The sequence below is a fragment of the Squalius cephalus genome (genome assembly GCF_949319135.1).
Source record: "Squalius cephalus genome assembly, chromosome: 4".
Classification (NCBI taxonomy): domain Eukaryota; kingdom Metazoa; phylum Chordata; class Actinopteri; order Cypriniformes; family Leuciscidae; genus Squalius; species Squalius cephalus.
The window spans coordinates 37638369-37659316 of NC_137125.1; the positions used below are offsets into that span (position 1 = coordinate 37638369).

Below are 20948 nucleotides of genomic sequence, written 5' to 3' on the forward strand. Positions count from 1 at the left end.
TTTTTTATTATCTTTTATATTTTTTTAGTGCTGGGCAACGATTAATTGCGATTAATCGCATCTAAAATAAAAGTTTGTGTTTATATAATATATGTGTGTGCACTGTGTATAATTATTTTATATAAATACACATACATGCATGTATATATTTAAGAAAAAATGTGTTATTTATATATAAAATATTTATATTTAAATATAATATAAATTATGTATAAATATAAATACAGTATATACATGCAAATATTTCTTAAATATATACATGCATATGTGTGTATTTATATATACAAAATAATTATACACAGTACACAGACATATATTATGTAAACACAAACTTTTATTTTGGATAAGATTAATCATGATTAATGGTTGACCAGCACTAATATTTTTATATTTGGCTTTGATTTATTTTATTTCAGTTTTAGTGTTAGTAATTTTAATACTTCAACAAACTTATTTCAGTTCAGTTTGTTGACATTATTTCTAATTTCATTTAAGTTTTTAAATGAAATTAAGTTTTTCATGTAATATTTATGTTTTATTTTATTTCAGTTTCTTTTTCAATAGTTTTAGTCTTAGTTTTAGGTAACAATAACAACAATGTTTGGTATAACAACCATGTAACACAAAAATAAAAACACATCTTTGCATTTGGTTGTCCTCACAGGCTGCACAGAAATATATGACATGACCAATGTAGTCTGATTCATAAGCAAATGACTCTTATGAGCAGGTCTTTATTTTTATTTTGTATTGAATCATTCAAAAAGACTCGCACACTATAGTTACTAGTTTGAAATACATAGTATTCGAAAAACAGTAGGTGAAAAGTCCAATATTGACTGGTAAAACAGTGTACTACTTCCAACGAGATTCTAAAGCACACATACAATGGACACTTTACTATCCCATGGGGCCACGGGAGAGGATTTATGAATGGCAGTGCAGCCACGTAACTGACAAGGGTTGGTCACATGACAATAACAACATGGTGGATGTAATACGTCAGAATTACATTCATACTATATAGAACATACTTTTTTATTCATCATGAAGTAAATCCAAATTCAGTTGTAGTACCTACTCAGACAGTATGCGATTTCGCACACCAAATATGTGGGTAGCCAAAGTGAAATCTCATTGGTCCAAAATCCCGATCCACATGGCTGTTGTAATATTAGGCTTTTTCCTCTCACTGGTTCTTTTTTCTCTCCCTCATCCCTTATCTTTTCTGTGGTGTAGTTTGGCAGAGATCTGTGTGACAGCAGTGAGATTGTTTTCTCTCTCAGCAGGTAGTGAGACAAAAAGAAAAAGATCAGATTCACTTGGCTTATTGCATGCTTAAAATGCTTACCTCTCTCTTTCTCTCTCTCTCTCTCTGTCTGTTTTCTCAGGGTGCTGTTTTGTCACATTCTACACACGGAAAGCTGCCCTGGAGGCCCAGAATGCACTGCACAACATAAAGACCTTAACTGGGGTGAGCTCATGTCTGTCTCTCTCTGAAAGCTAGCAAGGCAGAGAATTCCTCATTCAATTGACGACAGTTTCAAGTTTTTAATCTGCTTTCCTTTTGTTAAAGGTGGTAGTTCAGGAAAATGTATGAGGTCGGGTTGAGGAAACGTTAACGAGTTTATAATTTGTGCTTCCTGACATAGCGAGTGATTTATGTAGTCGTGAAATCATTCGAAATCCGAACACTAAATGGTCACGTTCAAAAATTTGGGGTCAGTAAGATTTTTTAAATTATGTTTGAGACCACAAATAATTATTTTGTATTATTTTGTTTTAAATTTCAATTATTTTAAATAAATTGTGGCTGATAACCGCTAAATGGCAGAAGATATAAAAATTCTACACTATTTTAACAAATAAATAAAAAATAAAAAAATAAATGGGTTTTTAGTTTTACAAGTGAATTTAAGCATAGCAACATCATATTATACAAAAATAAAATATCCAAAGAAATTTATTTTGAAATTTGAGAAACATGATTTAACAATTATTATATATTATATATATACATATTAGTATTTTTAAAGATTAACTTAAGTGTTAGACGATGGCAAAGGTAACACATTCTGGTGATATATTTCCAGTATCAGCCGATACCCCTAAATTAGTGTGTGTGTGTGTGTGTGTGTGTGTGTGTGTGTGTGTGTGTGTGTGTGTGTGTGTGTGTGTGTGTGTGTGTGTGTGTGTGTGTGTGTGTGTGTGTGTGTGTGTGTGTGTGTGTGTGTTTGAATACATAAAACAGGATTGAAGGTTACTGTCATTTGTGTGCGTGCGTGTGTGTGTGTGTTTGTGTGGATACATAAAACAGTATCGAAGGTTACTGTCATTTGTAATAAAATGAAATGTAAGGTTGCCCATACAGTCAAAACAAGATTTATTTGATGACAACATAATAGTGTTGTCATCAATCTGACAGATTAACTGTATTCTTGTTTTTAGTGTCTGTGTTCACTCTCATTGTTGTCTTATCATCTTTTTGTTTAGTTAGAAATGTTTTTTTTTCCTATTCCGAACTCTTTAGCCCACGGCAGACCTAGAGATGTCACATACGATTATCATATCAATTGCTGCCATAATCAGACCGTCTCTGAACGGCGTGTGTGTGAAGGCTAATGTAGGACATGTCTGTTAAAGTGTCCTCCAGCTGTGAACGAATTCATCTCCTTCTCTCTCTCTCATTATGTGATTGTACATTAATTCACTTCACTGAAGACTGCTTTCACACTACAAGATCAGTTTAGTGTTGGCAATATGCTTGTTGTGAAGTTTTTTGGTCAGTAGACATTTGTATAGAGTAATAACAGTCGCGTATGAACAGGTCCAAATGGAATCTGAAGACTTTAAACTTATTTTGATGGAAAAATTGCAGAATTATGCTAAATGGATTTAAAAATGTTGGCTGAGGCTTGGGTATTTGTTGAATTTGATCAATGACAGGCATTCCAGTTCTGTAGAGATGTACGAAGTTCTGTGATGGCTAATTTAATAATGTTTATTTGTAAAACTTAATAAAAAAACATAGTAAAATAACTAAACATTTATTTTACTACAAAAATAGACACACAATGTAGTGCAGAGACACTCCTTATATCTCCCTATTGCTCTGTTTGATTGAGTTGTTTAAAACATTTCCACCGACGAGTGTGTGTCAGTAGGTTATCTGTATATAAATTTGACAGATGTTATCAATTACACCGTCTGAATTGGTTTCAAGAAGGTCTTGTCTGGTTGAGAGTGTTTGCGAGTGTTTGCGAGTGTTTGCGATTGTGTGCGTGCGCTCCATTAAAGATAGTTGCAATATTTTTTTTGTTTTTAATTAAATATCATTCACTGCTGCTGTCTGTCTGTCTGTGTGTGTGTGTGTGTTTGTGTGTGTGTGTGTGTGTTCTTCAGGAGAGTGTGGCAGCTTATATATTCCCCACTGTGTGCCCATCTGTCTGACTCTTGTGATCTTTCACCCAAACACACCGTGTGTAATCAAACCACTGGACTACACACTCAATCATGAAAAAAAAAAAGGTTTTCGTGCGATATTCCCCCATTATCAGAACTGGAACCGTTTCCCCGTTTGTATCACTCCGCTTGCAACGTTTCTCACGACGGACAAGCAGCAAACCACCCTATTTTCACAAATACTACTGTTGTTGTGTCACGGAATGTAGTTTTAAGAGTTTTTAGGCGAGAATGTAGTTATTTAGACCTCAAATATGCGACTTATATACAAACATAATGCATATTTGACAATTTGTTTAAACGTTTTGGCAGATGTGAGCTCTAGACCGTCAGCCGCTTATGTACCCGCCGAGAACAGCTTTAGCTCGGCCAGTCATTCAGGAATATGCCGCTGGCTTTCATGTACTGTAGATAGTGTTAAAAATTCATTTAGGGTATTTCAAATGGGCAGTCTTTGGTCTTATTAATCTATTACTTCTTCCAGAGCAAATTGATTTCAAATTTTATATTTTTATTTAACTGAAATTATGTAGGCTACTAGGTACTTTTGACTGAACTGTTTGCTTGTGTTTATTTCCTATTGTACAAACTTTTATAATGGCTAATATTGTTTATTTCAATATTATTTATCAATAAGTCATATTTTATATACCGGTAAATAACTTGTGTTTATGAATATAAAGCCCCTTTCACACAGAGATTCCAACGCATTCTCATCCTAGGGCGTCATATACTGACGCTTTTGACATTTCGTCTACAACCAACGCACATGGCACCCTTTAGTGTCAATATGACACGCACAGAGCTTTGTTCGGTTATGGGTAGGTTTAGGTCTGGGGTAGGGTTAGGGTTAGACCGCTAGGAGGCGCCTTCTGGCCCATATCTCTCTGCGTCTCATATTGACGCTAAAGGGTGCCATGTGCGTTGGATGTAGACAAAATGTCAAAAGCGTCAGTATATGATGCCTTGGGATGAGAACGGGCTGGAGATTCCGGAAAATACACGGATAAAGTGATCCGGGATTTGACCCGGGTTCGTTTGATTTTGGTTCATTCACACTGCCAGTGATTTTCCAGAATCAGAGAGTGCGTTCACACACAATCCGTAAAAATCCCGTAAAGACACGTGACATCGATGTGACTTAATTGTAATGTCTCAGCAGCATCTTAGTTTGCTTATGAGCTGCGATTTCTCTCTCGAGAAACCACGCTTGTGCATTTTTTTCTCTGATTCGATCATAAACTTACACATTACACACCATTTCACAGCTGGCGAATGATCCCGGCTGCAGCGTCATCACTACGACACGGCATTATTACGACTTTTGTTCACACAGCGCGGGTTCCGGGACTGAACACGGCAATGTTACTAGATCTCCAATCCGGCATCAATGCCGGCATCAATCCCGGGTCGTGTTTGCGTTCACACAGAAGGCACTCTGGCAATTTGCCGGCAATTTCCCAGGTTCAAAGCGCTGTGTGAAAGATTGACCGGAAGAATATCAGCTAGATGCTGGTAGTGCACTCGCTTAGTCTATCTCTCTCTCATAATGCTATACTCTTCTCTTCAATGAAGCGACCCAACGTTCCTTCGTTACTAGTTCTAAAGTAATGTTTTAGAATGGAGGCTTGGGCTCAACTGTCAAACTGTCATCTTGAGGTTTGAATCCGTGGCGGAAGGAAGTAGTTCTGCACAAAAGAGGGTTTTTAAAGACACTCCGTTGTGGTTTCTCATTTATTTACACACTTGTGCCGTCGAACTGTTGTATAAACACAATATCACACGAGTAGCCGTGCGATATGGCTGTATATCAGCGTGCTGTGATTACCTACGGCAGTGCTGATTTACAGCCATATCGCAAGGCTACTCATGTAAAATGGCTCATATATTGTATATATATATATATATATATGAGCCATATCATACGAGTAGGCTAAACATAGGCTAAACTTGGCATTTCTGAATAGTCAGAATCATCTCACGATTCTGAGAAAAAAAGTCATAGTTGCGAGATATCAACTAAAAAATGCGATATACACTGATGAGCCAAAACATTATGACTAGTCAGGTGAAGCAAATATCATTGATCATCTAACAAGTAGATTAGATGGTAAAAAAAACTAAATATGTTGGATAGAAGAGAAATGGGCTGGAATAAAGATCTGAGCGACTTTGACAAGGGTCAAATTGTTATGGCAAGGCGACTGGGTCAGAGTATCTCTGAAACGGCAAGGCTCGTGTGTTGCTCCCGGTCAGCAGTGGTGAGAATTGATCAACAGTGGTCCGAGGAGGGACAAAGCGGCGACATGTGTTGGGCACCCAAGGCTCATAGATGCATGAGGGCAATGAAGGCTACTTTAATTATGGTTATGGGGCTTCATAGAGTCCCTGTGATGACCCTGTCCACCATTGAAAGCACCTACAATAGGCACACGAGCATCAAAACTGGACCTTGGAGCAGTGGAAGGTTGCCTGATCAACATAATGTTTTGGCTCATCAGTTTGTGGATATGTGTACATGATGCCTTGCCTAGGAAAATTGACACCTATTTTTCAAATGTTATTCAAAATTTGGTAAAGATTTTGAAAGTACATTGCATAACTGTCAATTGTTATTTGTGGTGATATAATGAAACATGCCAAATTGTGCAGAAATACTTTTTGGCCTGGCTGTCATACAGAGAATTTATGAACATGCAAAAATGAAATGTTAATAAATGATAACGTTGTAGTCAGTGTTTGCTTTTTCCTGTGAGCTTTTTGTTTCTTCTTCTTTTTTTTTTTTTTGTGCATAGGAAAATAAAACCTTTTTTTGCCAAATAATTTTGTCAGATAAATACCTTAACCAAGTTTAGTGTTTTGTTCTTAGCTATCCCCGCCGGACATCACTTTTAGCCACTACTCTATATATAATTTAATAATTAATTATTTTTTCTACCGTTAGTCTGTGTACAAAGTGAACAAACAGCATCAAACAACAAACCGTAATCTTTTAAAACTTGTAAATATTCTAGCCACGGTCAGAAAGAGCGTTTGTGTCCTACAGGATCAGAAGCCTTTAGAGGATGCCGGCAGCATGGCAAACCATCAAAGACCGTGGATGTGTGGTGAAGGTCAAAGGTCAGAGTTGAAATGAAGTAAAGGGATATCTTCAGTTATTTCTGACTGCTTTTATAATTTGATCCAACCTAAGAGTTATGGAGCTGTCATTCTGTCTGCAGATGTTGAATGCTCTCAGGTGTGTGTGTGTGTGTGTGTGTGTGTGTGTGTGTGTGTGTGTGTGTGTGTGTGTGTGTGTGTGTGTGTGTGTGTGTGTGTGTGTGTGTGTGTGTGTGTGTGTGTGTGTGTGTTGGACAGATCTGGTAGTATATCAGATCTGCTGGACACAAACTTGTAGTTTTGATCCACAAAGCTGAAGGTGTTACAAGAGGAGGAGAGACCTTGAGAAATAGAAAGAATAAATAGATGAACAACCAAAAGCAGAAGTGTAGTCTTAGCGGCATTCAAAAAACAGCCCAAGTTTTTAATGTGAATTTCACAATGATTTTAATGTGCGTTGAATTTGACTATAAAGTTTCCTAAAGATTGTGCCAGTAATTTAATAGCATCTCGAAATTTAAAGCTCATATGGGAATTTTATATATATATATATATATATATATATATACATGAATCAGTTCTAGGTAAAAAATATATATATTTCATTAAGTTTTTGATATATATATATATATATATATATAGAGAGAGAGAGAGAGAGAGAGAGAGAGAGAGAGAAATACCGTTTGTTTAGATTAGGATGGTTTTTCTCTGATTGGAGATTTTAGAACACATAGATAAATATAGTTATAGATATTGAATATTGTCAAAAGGTTGGTAAGATATTGTCAAAAATCCTACATGACACGACACCTTAAAAACAAAATGCTGAAGATACAGCGTGACAAAATGAAACCTCCAAAAACATCTATCGTGACACGTATGTGCATAGACTGACTTTAAAAAAATAGAGCAGTCAAAAAATCGTTGAATGGAGATTAAGAGAGCAAGAACAAGTACGCGAGAGAAAGATGGAATGCAATAAACATTTCATCGGCAAAGTGCTGACAAATCACCTTCATCAAACCCCCGACACGCGTACGTCTTCATTCCGCCGGCGTCTATCGAGATGAAGAATTGAGTCAGCGGAAAAAATGACGACACATTAACGAGATTACAGCGATAATGTAGAACATCAGTGCGCCAGTGAGACGAGCTTGATTATGTGCTGGCGTGAGCGTTAATGAGTGTGTTGTAGTAAATGTGCTGTTTGTGTAAATGTAACCCGTGTGTGTCCTGTGTTTCAGATGCACCATCCCATACAGATGAAGCCCGCAGACAGTGAGAAATCAAATGGTGAGTGTCTGTATGCGTCTCTTGTTTCTCTCAAGTCGTCCGACTGTGCGTTTGTTCTGGGGGTTTGTCTCTGTGGTTGTGTCTGTGTGTGTATGTGTGTGTGTGTGTGTGTGTGTGTGACTGGGAGATGGCTGAATTATTGAAACCCAGGAGGGCCACGGGTCAAAAATAGTTTAAGTGTTTGCCCTGGTAGTGAACCGCACACGTATACACACAGTCAAATAAACCATATCACTCACAAAAATATTTTATAGATGTGGTTAGGAAGTCCACTGAAAAGGAGCTGGTGCTTGGCCAGGGGATTTGCAAAGCTCTTTCAGACTTTGACTTGACAGCCGAATGATGACGGAACTATGAGGACTATGTTACTACATAACGTGCTCACAAGCAAACATGCTGTAACGTGGTTTTACTGCAGTTTACCAATTTTGCTTTATTCAAAAATTAGGGGTCAGTAAGATTTTATAATGTTTTTGAAATAAGTCTCTTATGCTCACCAAGGCTGTTTATTTGATCAAAAATACAGTAAAAACAGCAATATTGTGAAATATCATTACTAGTGCTGTCCAATACGATTAATCGCATCTAACATAAAGGTTTTTGTCTACATAATATGTGTGTGTGTGTATATATATATATATATATATATATATATATATATATATATATATATATATATATATATATATTAGGGCTGTCAAACGATTAATCGAATCCAAAATAAAAGTTTGTTTTTACATAATATATGTGTGTGTACGGTGTATAATTATTTTATATATATAAATACACACACATGCATGTATATATTTAAGAAATATTTGCATGTATATACTGTGTATATATATTTATATTATATATAATTTATATTATATTTAAATATTTTATATATAAATAACACATTTTTCTTAAATATATATGCATGTGTGTGTATTTATATATAGAAAATAATTATACTCCATACACACACATATAATATATATATATATGTATGTATATAGTATGTACATTATATATGTCTGTGTGTGTGTGTGTGTGTGTGTGTGTTTATATATATATATATACACACACACACACACACACACACACACATATATATATATAGTTTGTAAACAAAAACTTTTATGTTAGATGTGATTAATCGTGATTAATCGATTTGACAGCTCTAATTATTACAATTAAAACATTTTAATTTTAATTTTAGATGTCATTTTAGTCCTGCGATGGCAAAGCAGTCATTACTCCAGTCTTCTGTGTCACATGATCTTTCAGAATACTAATATGCTGATTTGGTGAAAACATCTCTTATTAACAATTATCACCAATGTTGAAAATGGTTGTGCTGCCTAATATTGATTTGTTTTTCCCAGTCAATAGAAAGTATAAAAGAACAGCAGTTATATAATTTTAAAATCATTTGCCACTTTTGATCAATTTAATGCATCCTTGCTGAATAAAAGTATTCATTTCTTTTTAAACAAATCATACTGACCACACATTTTTGTAAGTTATATATCTGAATGTATTATAAATGATTAATAATCATTTCATTAATAATCAAATCATTTCTGAAACAGAATTATTTGCAAAAATTATAAAAAAATTATAAGTCAATAGATAAAAAAAAAAAATACTAGTTAGTGTGCACAATTCGCTGCATGTCATTTCAAAGAACAAATATTTGTTGTAGTATTCCTTCAAAATGTAATAACTTGTTCTGCCTCTGAAATGACTTATTATGGAAATACAATTTTCTTGGGAGTCAGATTGGGCTCGTCGCTTGTCGGTGGAAAAGGATCTGTGTCTCTGAGTGACAGTGGTGTTATATATACATGACCCTCCATAAGGCGTCTCACATAGATGATATCATATCAAATGTTTACTGTAAACACAGCTGTAATGCATTTATTCTGCTCAGTAGTGAACACTGTAACCCATCAAACTGGGAACCCTGTTCCTGTGTGTGTGCGCGGTTAATCTTCTGATTTGACACCGTGTGTGAGTAAAGACAAAGCCTTTGAAACAGCACTTATCGCTGGCTCATCCTGTCGCTGTTAAATGCACAAATAATTCAAACAGCAAAATAAACAAGTGAGCTATCGATTTCCCAGAGTGCAGCGGCTTGCTTATCGTCCGCCCAGCGGTAAGAGCTGACACATTCTTCATTAAAAAAAATTGGATTACAGTTGCCTCTCTCTCTCTCTCTGTCTCTCTCTCACTCACTCAAGCATACACAACCACACATCTGAAAACCGTCAGCAAATATGCAATTTCATTGTTTTATTTATCTCTCTTTTTTTTTTTTTTTCAGTCCTTCTCCCATTATGCCGATCATTTCAGATTAGAAACATCTGAGGGTTCGCACTTTCTCACACTGCCTTCAAGTTTTCATTGATATTTACTGTATGGAAGCCCATTTCCACTTCAGAGTAATGAGTGACATTGTGGTAATTGTGATAAAGCATTTAAAATAAGTAACACATTCACATGGTAAGATTTAAAGTCACAGTTGGAGGGTATGAATCTGCAATTTGTTTGTTTATTTATTTTATTTCATTTATGTTTTACTTTGAGTTCGAAATGTGTTTCCATACATACTCACGAGATCACACTGTAAAATGTGTTCAGTTGAACTGGATTTTTACATTTGATTTTTTACGGTCTTCTAGGATGGTGAAAGCTAAATCAAATTAGCCAGAATCAATTTCCATACAAGCCTATATGTTGTTGTCTGTACGCATTTTATCTACTGTTGATGAAAAATAGTAATACAGTTTGCCTGAAATTACTACGCATTTAGCCAGTTAATGAGGTGAGCAACAAAACTATATTTCCCATCATTCTATGTGGCAGATAATGATAAAATACATAAATAAAGCATCAATTACACAGCTAATGCACAATTTCCTCTTCATTTTGGTGCGTTAGTGCTAAAGAGCTTTCTGTCTTTATGAACTGTAAGAGAGACATAAAAATGAAATCGCTCAACGCATCCATTTTATTTCCACCAAAAATGCACATCACATCATAATTACGGCCTCCGAGCTCGTAAATAGGAACATCCCAGGAGGACTTGAAGGCAGCACACACAGATTACAGGCGAAAGAGAGCGTCTGGGTCATTGAAAGAAAACATCAAAGAGAACCAAACGCAAATTTGCTGTTGTGTGTGTCTAGGCTTGATGTGCTAATGAGATGTTGATCACGTGATCACACCTTTTTTTTTCCACACGTTGGTCTCATTTGTTTTCTCCACCCTTCCTATCGCTCAGCGGTGGAGGACAGAAAGCTGTTCATCGGCATGGTGTCGAAGAAATGCAATGAGAACGACATCCGGGTCATGTTCTCTCCCTTCGGACAGATCGAGGAGTGCCGCATCTTGAGGGGACCAGATGGACTCAGCCGAGGTGAGACACACGCACCTACTGTATATATATATATATAAATCAGGGTTTCGACATTTATAAGGAAGCATATGGTGGAAAACAAGATTTTTCTTTCTTGTTTGAAATAATTTGACGTGTGCTCTAACAATCTCAACGCAAATGTGAAACTAACACTATGAGCTAAGCAGGTGAAGGAATTGCAATGAAGCATCACACTGGGTAGCCACGCCCACAGTGAAACCTCATTGGTCAAATAAAGCATTCCATGTATCTACATATTAAATGACAAATATGTACTGATTGGCAGTGATTGTTTTGCGTCACTCAGAATTTTCACTTTCTATGGGGACACACTGGACTGGACAGCGGCAAAAACGTAAGCTCATTAACATATGCCCGCCCACATTTATACATCAACACCTATTCAGCATTCAGCCGCTTGTGCCGTCCTGACGAACAACAGGGTGAGCTACCAACACAATCTCATGGCAGTTTGTAACTATTTTACGTTTTTGACTAATCGTATTCATTTATACGATCTTATTCATGTTTTAGTACAATCTGCTTACACCCAATGATGTTAGGCTTACGTTTTCTCTAAAAAAAACATACACATTGTACAAGTTTATAAAAAAATCGCCACCTCGTAAAAATAGTTTCTCTCGTGAGATCTAGTTGGAACTACAGCAGACATATAACCAATCATAACAGGGCTCATGTACATATAGAAGTCTTAAAGGTACAGTAACAAAATCAGCCCTGTTTCGTTATACAGGTCACAGTAAAAACTAGTGTTTTTGGTTCAAGAAACTTAACGAATAATTAGGGCTGTAAATGTATGAATTTTTTTTTATCTAAGTAACTACATGATGTGCCGATTAATTCATCTAAATTATTCGCACATCAAATTACCCCCAAAAGATCATTTAAAGTCATTATTATGTAGACATTACAAAAAGTAGCTTTAGAAATAAATATTTTATATAATTAAACAGAATTTATTACACACAAACTTTTAGGCGACAACGCCCATTATTTTCGTAGCTCCATTGTTGATTACCATTGATCGTAATTTTAACTTTTATTTTATCTTGTAAAAAAAAAAAACTATACTGTAAGTCTATGGAGCAACTGTTGTACACTTGGCCAATTGACCTCCATTGTAAGTGAAAATAAGTCACTTTTTAAGTCACTTAGCCTTCAAAAAATTTAATTTTACAAACTGATACAATTGTGCACAATCTGATCAAAGGTGGTGGTTAGAGATACTGGTTAGTGGTTTTTTTTTTTTTTTTTTTCAGTTTAGCAAAGTCAGTCTCTCGCTATGTGTGTGAGATTGTTCGATTTCTTCAAGTGTGGTACATGATAGTGTTGAAGATTTTTTCCAGCTTGATGTAACCTGTAGGGAATTACACCGTACCTCCATCTTCCCACAGTGCTCTGCTTTCGCATACAGCCCTCTTATATCATTCGTTTATCCTCCTCATCCACTCCTCTAGTCGTCCCTCCATCCTCCGCTCATTCGCGCTACTCCTCCGCAGCCCTTATTTTCCGTCTTTCCCTCCTGTCCTCATGAATATTTTAATTCCACAGGAGATTAACTTTATTCCCTGAGCTAGTGGTTGGAGATATATTTGAAATGCTTCAATGAGAGGAACTACCACCCTCCTCCCATAAAAAAGGATTGGATGAATAAATAGATGAGTAAATGTGTACGTAAATGAGGTGTACGCTAAATCCCATGGAGTAGGATGACTTTACCGGGACTCTCGCATCGCTATTAAAGCGGTCTATCAATCATCATTGAACTTCACTATTAATAAAATATAGATCAGGCCACATGTGAGCGCAGTGCCCTGGGAGCTACCCCACTTTCTTCAAAAAAACTCATCTCTCGCTCTCTCTGTCCCTCCGTATCGCACCGTATCCCTCGTTTTTTCCTTTTCGATGACACTGGCAGTTATTTCTACCTTTGTTTGCATTGTTTTCGCCACAACTACGGCAAAAAATATAGTCACTCAGTCATTACTGCGAGAAAAATACCTGACCAATACATGAATTAAAGTAAAAATTATTTTAAGATGTGAAAAGAAAAAAACATGGCACAGAAAATCAGTTCCCTGTGACAATTATGCCGTTTTGCTCTCATTATGCGAAAATAATTTGACCCCAGAATGCTACGACTGACCAATCACCATCAAGTATTCCAGAGGGCTGCGGAATAAGAATAATTAATCGCTTTCTTTGGAAACTCTTTCATTCGGTCTCCTCGTTAACGGCTTATCATCTCAACAGATCAGAGTTCTTTCGAACAGTGAATGAACTCTGCAGTCGCAGGTCAGCAAATCCGAGGACTTTGAGAGTTGAAAGAAAAAGTTTGTTTTGTTCCTGCGTTTCTCCGCCACGAGATGGTTTCTCTAGAGTTTCGCACCAAGCCAGTGCCCACAAATATCACCATTCGAGTGTCCAAAGCTGCTTTAATGATGAGGCTAATTAAACAACTCTATAAATAAACAGCCTTTCATTGCGCTTTCACTCGTGGCGGTGCTCCGGTTCACTCGCCGGGGCCAGATTCACCCGCTCTGAAGACAGAAAGGAGGTTGTATTGGAGTGATAGCGAGGAGGGAGATGCTAATGAGAAAAGAGAAGAAAGGTAGGTCCGCTAGAGCAGGTGGCTGGTGCCAGCAGATATACAGCGCAACCGTGTGGTTCTAACACTGTATTGCAGGGCACAATTACTTCTGACTTCAAGTCACGTGGGTCATTAACATGATGCTATTTTTATTTTCAAAAATGCATTTTATACATACAATAAATACACCTCTTCAATGAAGAGCATCTTTTAATTTCTGAATTAAAATTAATTGCGGTATTTTTGGGTGGGGGTGTGGTAAGGGATGTTACTTAATGTTTTTGTTTTATTTATTTATTTTGTCCGTCAAATCAAAGTTTGATTCAAATCATATGGTGCAACCATCATCTTGCAGACGAAAGGAAAATATTAAAATAACTCTTAAAATATTAAATAATTAGACTTTATTACAAGGCAAGCTTAGTTCAGGTTGTAAAATGTCATGTGGTGCAACTCCCCAAAAACTAAATTATATTTATAAATCAATAATGAATGATTTTTGTTACCGTTTACTAGTATTATTATTTTAATAATAATTACGATTCACATTTATTCAAGGTGTAAGAAAAATATTATTATTTTTACTTGGTTACACCACGTTACATCACCTTGTGACATGGCATTTAAAATGTAATTTGGTATTTTTGTCAAAATGGTATTTTTTTAAACATAAATCCAACTCTAAAAATGTGTGCAACTGAATAATTATTTTATTTTATTGTGAACTCTTATATGTCATTGACCATTTATGAGACGAGCAACCACCATGTCTTCATTTCCAGTGTGAATTCTTGAAGAATCATGATGAAATCGTAGTGGTATTGATCATAAGTTGTAATCATGAATGTTGCATGCACTGTATTTCGTATGCAAATTATGCACTGTGGGTGAAGAATAATGAAAGCTTTCCAGAAAGTACTACTTATTTAACCAGATTATAAGCTGTCCATCATTGTCTATGGCAGCATGAGAATGTTGCAGTAAAGGAAAAAAAGAGAAAATAGTATAAAATTGACAAGCATGTTCATGTTATTCGGGCCGACAACACATCTCATCGTAAATAGTTTCCAAACTTAAAAGAAAGCATTTATGAAAAGACAGGACGACAAATCTTTTGTTCTTTCTCCTCCTCCTTTCTTTCACTCCTCTCTCAGCGCATTCGCATATGTAGACGTGTAAGAAGTAGTTAACCCATTAACTAGACTGTCCATGCATGTGAGCATGTCTGTGTCCTCAATATGTATAAATCTGCTGGACTGCACAGTAGAGTAGAGCTCTTCAAACAGGGTTGCGATTTCCCCCAGCATGCCTCCATATGGCCTGTTCTTCTGGCTCCCGCTTAAACCACTTCGGTTCCAAGACTCCTTGTCCCAGATGCCATTGCAAGCTCTCCCGAAACACACACTCGCCTCCAGGGATTACTCGGCTTGATTATACAGTTATTTAAAAATGAATATTACATATTTATGGGTCTGTTTTTCTTTTAATGCATTTTATTTTTTGTATGCATTTATGTACAGATGAATAAAAATAAAAATAAATAAAGAAATGGGTTGGAGGGGATGTTAAAAGCACGATACTAAAATCATTTTGTGTGAAAATATTGTTCCTTTGGCCTTTCGGTTTAAATTCAACTTATGTCGATAATATTAACAAACAATATTATTGAGAGGAAAAAGAGAAAATCACTTATATTCACCTTTGAAGCACAAATTAAAATATTTTTAATGAAACTTGAGACACTTCTGTCCCTCAGTTGAAAGTCCATTCCACCAAAACTTTTTACGTTTCAAAAAGTTCATAAAGACGTCTTAAAAGTAATTGATGACCAAATTTTCAATTTTGATTGAACTAACCCTTAAATGTATTATTTATATTAATTTTAAATTTTTAAATAAAAGTGTCATGTTTTTGTTGTGGTATCAAAATTGGAATCGTGAAATTTCACTAGCACTGGCATTAACAATTGAAATATTGGTATCGCAGTAACCCTACAGGTAGAGTTGGGGCATGACAAAGTATGTGTGTGTGTATGTGATGACACTAGCCATACACTCTAACCCCATAGCCATCACACCAAACAAAACTAAAGAACTGATACCATTGCTGATAGTCATTTTGTTGAGTGTGTATTTTGAGATGTTGAATGTTGAATGTTTATCTGAAGCTGAATGTTGAATGTTGATTGTTCTATTCTAGCAACTGTATAGCACTGTTGTCTGCTGTGTTCTTTGTACGATCTTTGTTTTTTGGCTTTATAACAACCTGTCCAACCCTTTTGTCTTGTTTTGTTTCTCTCTCGTCTCTCCTCCTTCCTCTCCTCTCCTCCCTCCCTCCCACGTCCCTCCCCTCCTTCCTGCAGGATGTGCGTTTGTCACGTTTTCTACCAGGGCTATGGCACAGAATGCAATCAAAGGCATGCATCAGTCTCAAACCATGGAGGTACTGTACCCTTGTCTTCTCTCTCTCTCTCTCTCTCTCTCTCTCTCTCTCTCTCTCTCTCTCTCTCTCTCTCTCTCTACTCTGTTCCAAAACCTAGTGAGCTACTGTATGTACAGTAGGCATCATTTTAAGGGTGTGCTCCCCTCGCAAAGGTTGTTCCAACCTACTTTTGGACATCCTTCGAATACAATAATGCATTGTGCTGAGCTCAGTGAAAAAATTCCATATGATATGTCCGTTATAAATATAATTCATTCAGATCCATGTAGCATCAGTAATGTCTAATTAAAAGTCCCCAATTTAATTTATGCATAGTTGTTGTAGTGTCATTGTTAGCTTATCAGCTTCCATCCGAAAATGGTGAACAATATCCATTATCTTGATACTAAAGTAATCCATTCAGTATTGCAAAGTATATAAAGAAATAGTTCTAATTAAAATTCAAATTAAAACTATTTTATCCAATATTGTGTGCTATTTTTGTTTTATTCATTAGTGTTGAGTTGTTAGCTTAGCAACATGCTAATACCAAACTCCATTAAAGTCAACGGTGAGTTAAGTTGCATGAGTGAGGAGAGCAATTTGTATGACACACAAGTTGATGTCGATAGAGTATTCCAAATACGAAAGTATTGTTGTTAGCTTAGCAGAATGTTAATGGTATCATTGTACCATTTTTCTGGATGCTCTACTTTGTTTTGCTTATTAGAATATCGGTGTTTGCTTAAGAGCATGCTAATCCCAAACTCTAAAGTACATGATGTATGGTTTGTGCAAAAGGTGCCGTGCATTTGACACAAGTTGCTGCCTATGAAGAGTGTTCTAAATAGGTCACTTTTCAGGGTGTAAAAGTTAAACATGCAAATGAACCTATAAAGCTGCTTAGTTTGCAAGTGAACTAAGTTATCACTACACTATTGATAATAGACAATGGATCTTCTTTGCCAAAAAAAAACAAAACAAAAATCCTAATGTGACCACTTGTATTGAGATTATCGTTGTTAGCTTAGCAGAATGCTAATGTGTCCACATGTACCATTTATCTTGGATTCTCTGCTTTGTTTTGTTTTTTCTATTAGAATATTGCAGTTAGCTTAACAACATCCCACACTTATCCCAAACTAGTATGTGAGTAAGCGTGTATGACGCACAAGTTGCTGCCTCCGTAGAGCGTTCCAAATCAGTCACTTACGAGGATTGCTCTCACTTGGATGCTGCCAAGGCAATTAGACTGCTGTAGGCAGCTCACTAGTTTTTAGAACAGAGCCTCTCTTGCTATCTCTCTCTCTTATTTCTATTTGAATTGGCGGCCAGTATCACTACCATGTAAGATCTTCCCCATGAAGTTCTCTTCCCTATGAAGTTCTAAGTTGCAAGATGAAACTTTTCAGTCAGTGACTTTTCTGCAGAACTTTTAACACCATATTAAGTGCCGCTTCGCTCCCTGTTATTACTGTCAGGCATTGCTAAAACCACCCATGGCCAAATGGGTCAAACTAAGAAGGACCCCCCAGACCCACCACCCAACCAGTCTGCTATTAGAAGACGGGTGTCGTTGTGACGATGTCACAGACGCTTTAATAACAGACCTCCGACGGGCCCTTGCATTGTGATTGCCCTGTAGAATGCTGCAGAGTTTAGCAGTCCGTCTCAGTGCCTGTCAAAATGTCAAAGCTCTGACACGCCAAATCAGAGGGTGCTGACAGCTGTCTAATACAGGGTCCTAACTATGCGACTGTGTGTGTGTGCGACTTGCACACTTATGTCACCACTCTCTGCAAATTTCCCAATGTACGTTAACCCTTACAAACCTGCTGTTTTTAACACTGACGCCCGGAATTAAAGGCCACCTATTAACCAATCAGAAATTGTTGACACTAATGGGTTTAAGCTACTTTCTAAAGTCTCTAAAGGCCTGTATTTATCAATTCTTAGCTAAATTTACATATATATTTTATCTTTTTGTCAGCTGGTCACATTTCTGCACAGTATGTGTCTAAAGACGTAAAGGGAAAGTAATAACCCGGTTTAGATGAGAGTGAGTAAATTGTGTTGGATTGTTGTTGTGTGTTTTTTTTCGGCCATCTCTTCGCCCTTCCCTCACACCGAGGAATTTGTGGCCTTTCTGAATGCCATGACTTAATGAAAACGGATATGACAGAGGGTGGTCATGCATGCGCCTGTGCACACACACACACACACACAGTTGCGATCGGCCTTGCTCGTCTCAAAGGGTTGTTTTCAGTGCTGTGGTTTGCAAAAGTCTCCCTGGACGTTCATCTCGTTTGATATGTGTTTGTCTCTCTTTATCTCTGTGATCGCGTTGCTGTGTTTTTGTGTGTGTGTGTGTGTGTGTCTCCACAGATGCACGTTTGTATGCTCCTGTATATTTCATGGGGGTGTGTGTTAGGGTGATTTTTACCTAACCTTTCAACAACGTATCTGGTCTTGTGACCTAGGCATGTTTTTGCAAGATTAACCTAAGCGTTACCAATTTTAACTTGTACACTTTAGCCTCAATCTACTTCTTTCACATTAGTCAAAGGCTGTAGAGTGTGAGTGTGTGTGTGTAGGAGAGAAAGACAGAGCGAGTGAGTAATGAGATTTTTTCGGTCTCTTGAGATGTTCACTCGGAGATGGCACCACTCGATTGACAGCTTGAGTTAAATCTCATCCCCCCTTACAAGTTTTATTTTTACCTCCCCTCCATCTGAGAGCAGAAATAAGAAAATCAGCTCTCCGAATGGAAGGAACACTGTAGAATGCTCCGGGTGGATGTGAGGCGCTCCACCTCCAAGAAACTCAAATGCTCTCTCTCGCACACACACTCGTTCCAGAGGGTCTGTGATCTTTCATCTTTTTTTTTGTCAGTCTGTGGTTCGCAGTTCAGAGAGAGCACAATAAAAGCGGCAGAGTGATTTATCAGAGTGAATCAGCACCTGTACGGTAGAGACAAGAGACAGAGATGTAGAATAATTGCCTTGAAGCACTCGTCTCAATCTTTCGTCCTCTTGTGGCTCCATATGGCTGCCCTGTGTTAGCTGCTGTTGCCTGAGGAACAGCTTTGATATTAATACATGTAATGGTGTCTCTGAATGTTCTTACTGAACACCATTTACAAAGTCTTCCTTCTGTAACTTGTGCGCTTGCGTCAGAGAAAATGATGTTGAGAAAATGATGATCACACAAAGCAATTAAACACTTTAGAAGACCTTGAATATATTGAGTTGTTCATGTTAACTGCTGTTATGGTACATCTTTGAGTGAATCTCATGCCCAAGTCATACCCCCCAAAAAAGACTAAGAAGAAAAATAAAGAACTTGTGTTTTGTTTAAATGCAAGCAAGACTGTTTTAAATTGTCAAAAATTAAGCTAAATAAGCACATTTCCTTACCCCAGTTCTTATTACCATATATGAAGACATATTATTTAAATTGTAAAGTATTATTGCAGTATTTGTTCTTCTGCCTTAAATTTATGCTTTTTGTATTACAAATTACACTAAATTCTTGCATTATAGTTACTGGAATCTAGTTAGACTCACCATTGGAAATTAAATTGATATATTATTTATTGCAAAATATCTGCCTTAATTTTGCTGATTTAAATAAAAACAGCACTGTATTAAATAGAAAATGTAAAAATAAATGAACATAGCTAAAACATACAACATTATTGTAATGAGAATTTGGGTTAGAATGTGCTTAATTCTCATAAGAATAGTGCATAATAAATTTTTTTTTCTTTTGATTTTGGAGTGTACCATCCAACTATTTTGGACCTTTTTTATAACCTTAGATTATTATATTCAGCATTTTGCTCAACTTTTCTGGAAAACCACCCCGATGATTTCGAATAATATGAGAGTGAGTAGATCATGAGTAAATTAAATCTTTTGGTTGAATAACCACGTCAGGAACTAACGCAACACTTGCTATGCATTATATTCTGACCCTGAGGGCTTTAGTTAAACGGGCATCACCGGTCAGGGCCAAGATGTTTACGTTTGTTTGCTTTCGAGAGAGACCGAACGCGTGAGAGATTAGCGGAAATGCGGCAGGTCTGCAGGGTACAGAGAGGGCTGTGGGGTGGGAGATCTCGCTCGCTGCCTCGCTCTCTCAAACAGATGATGAAATAGTTTTATAAAGCAGGAAATCGCTTTCCTGGGAAATAAAATCAGCAGCACAGCACAGGACTCTCATTTCACCAAGAACTCCCGTCGCTCCAGCGGTTGTGTGTATGCCATTATCGGTTTATGCAGTATGTCTGCACAAGACCATTGCTCTTCTAGATACTTAGCTTCCCCTCTGTTTTTTTTTACCCCTTTTTCTCTTCCTCTCTCTTTCAATCTGTCCTCACAGGGCTGCTCCTCCCCCATGGTGGTGAAGTTTGCCGACACGCAGAAGGATAAGGAACAGCGGCGGCTGCAGCAGCAGTTGGCGCAGCAGATGCAGCAGTTGAACAGCGCGTCTGCCTGGGGCAGCCTGACCGGCCTGACCGGCCTCACCCCACAGTATCTGGCAGTAAGAGGACACACCACGCCCACCAGCAGCACAGCCAGCGCAGCCGCCGCAGTCAGTCACTGTCTCCGCCCACCTGCCCCGCCCCCCACCTCTCTCGCTCTCTCCGAGCTAGTC

At 37.2% G+C, this 20948-nt stretch overlaps 1 protein-coding gene across 50 annotated transcripts in view; it reads left to right on the forward strand.

Moving 5' to 3' along the window:
• celf2 (cugbp, Elav-like family member 2) overlaps nucleotides 1-20948 on the forward strand; it is a 145519-nt gene that overhangs the window by 104440 nt on the left and 20131 nt on the right. For 32 of the 50 annotated variants that reach the window (XM_079868341.1, XM_079868375.1, XM_079868374.1 and 29 more), the window contains 5 exons: nucleotides 1392-1474; nucleotides 7806-7854; nucleotides 11123-11257; nucleotides 16231-16310; nucleotides 20673-20834. In XM_079868341.1, the coding sequence (XP_079724467.1) occupies nucleotides 1392-1474; nucleotides 7806-7854; nucleotides 11123-11257; nucleotides 16231-16310; nucleotides 20673-20834 (509 nt within the window). Of the gene's footprint in view, nucleotides 1-1391; nucleotides 1475-7805; nucleotides 7855-11122; nucleotides 11258-16230; nucleotides 16311-20672; nucleotides 20886-20948 lie in introns of all 50 variants that reach the window. The other 18 variants (XM_079868362.1, XM_079868384.1, XM_079868387.1 and 15 more) reach the window with 1 other exon arrangement.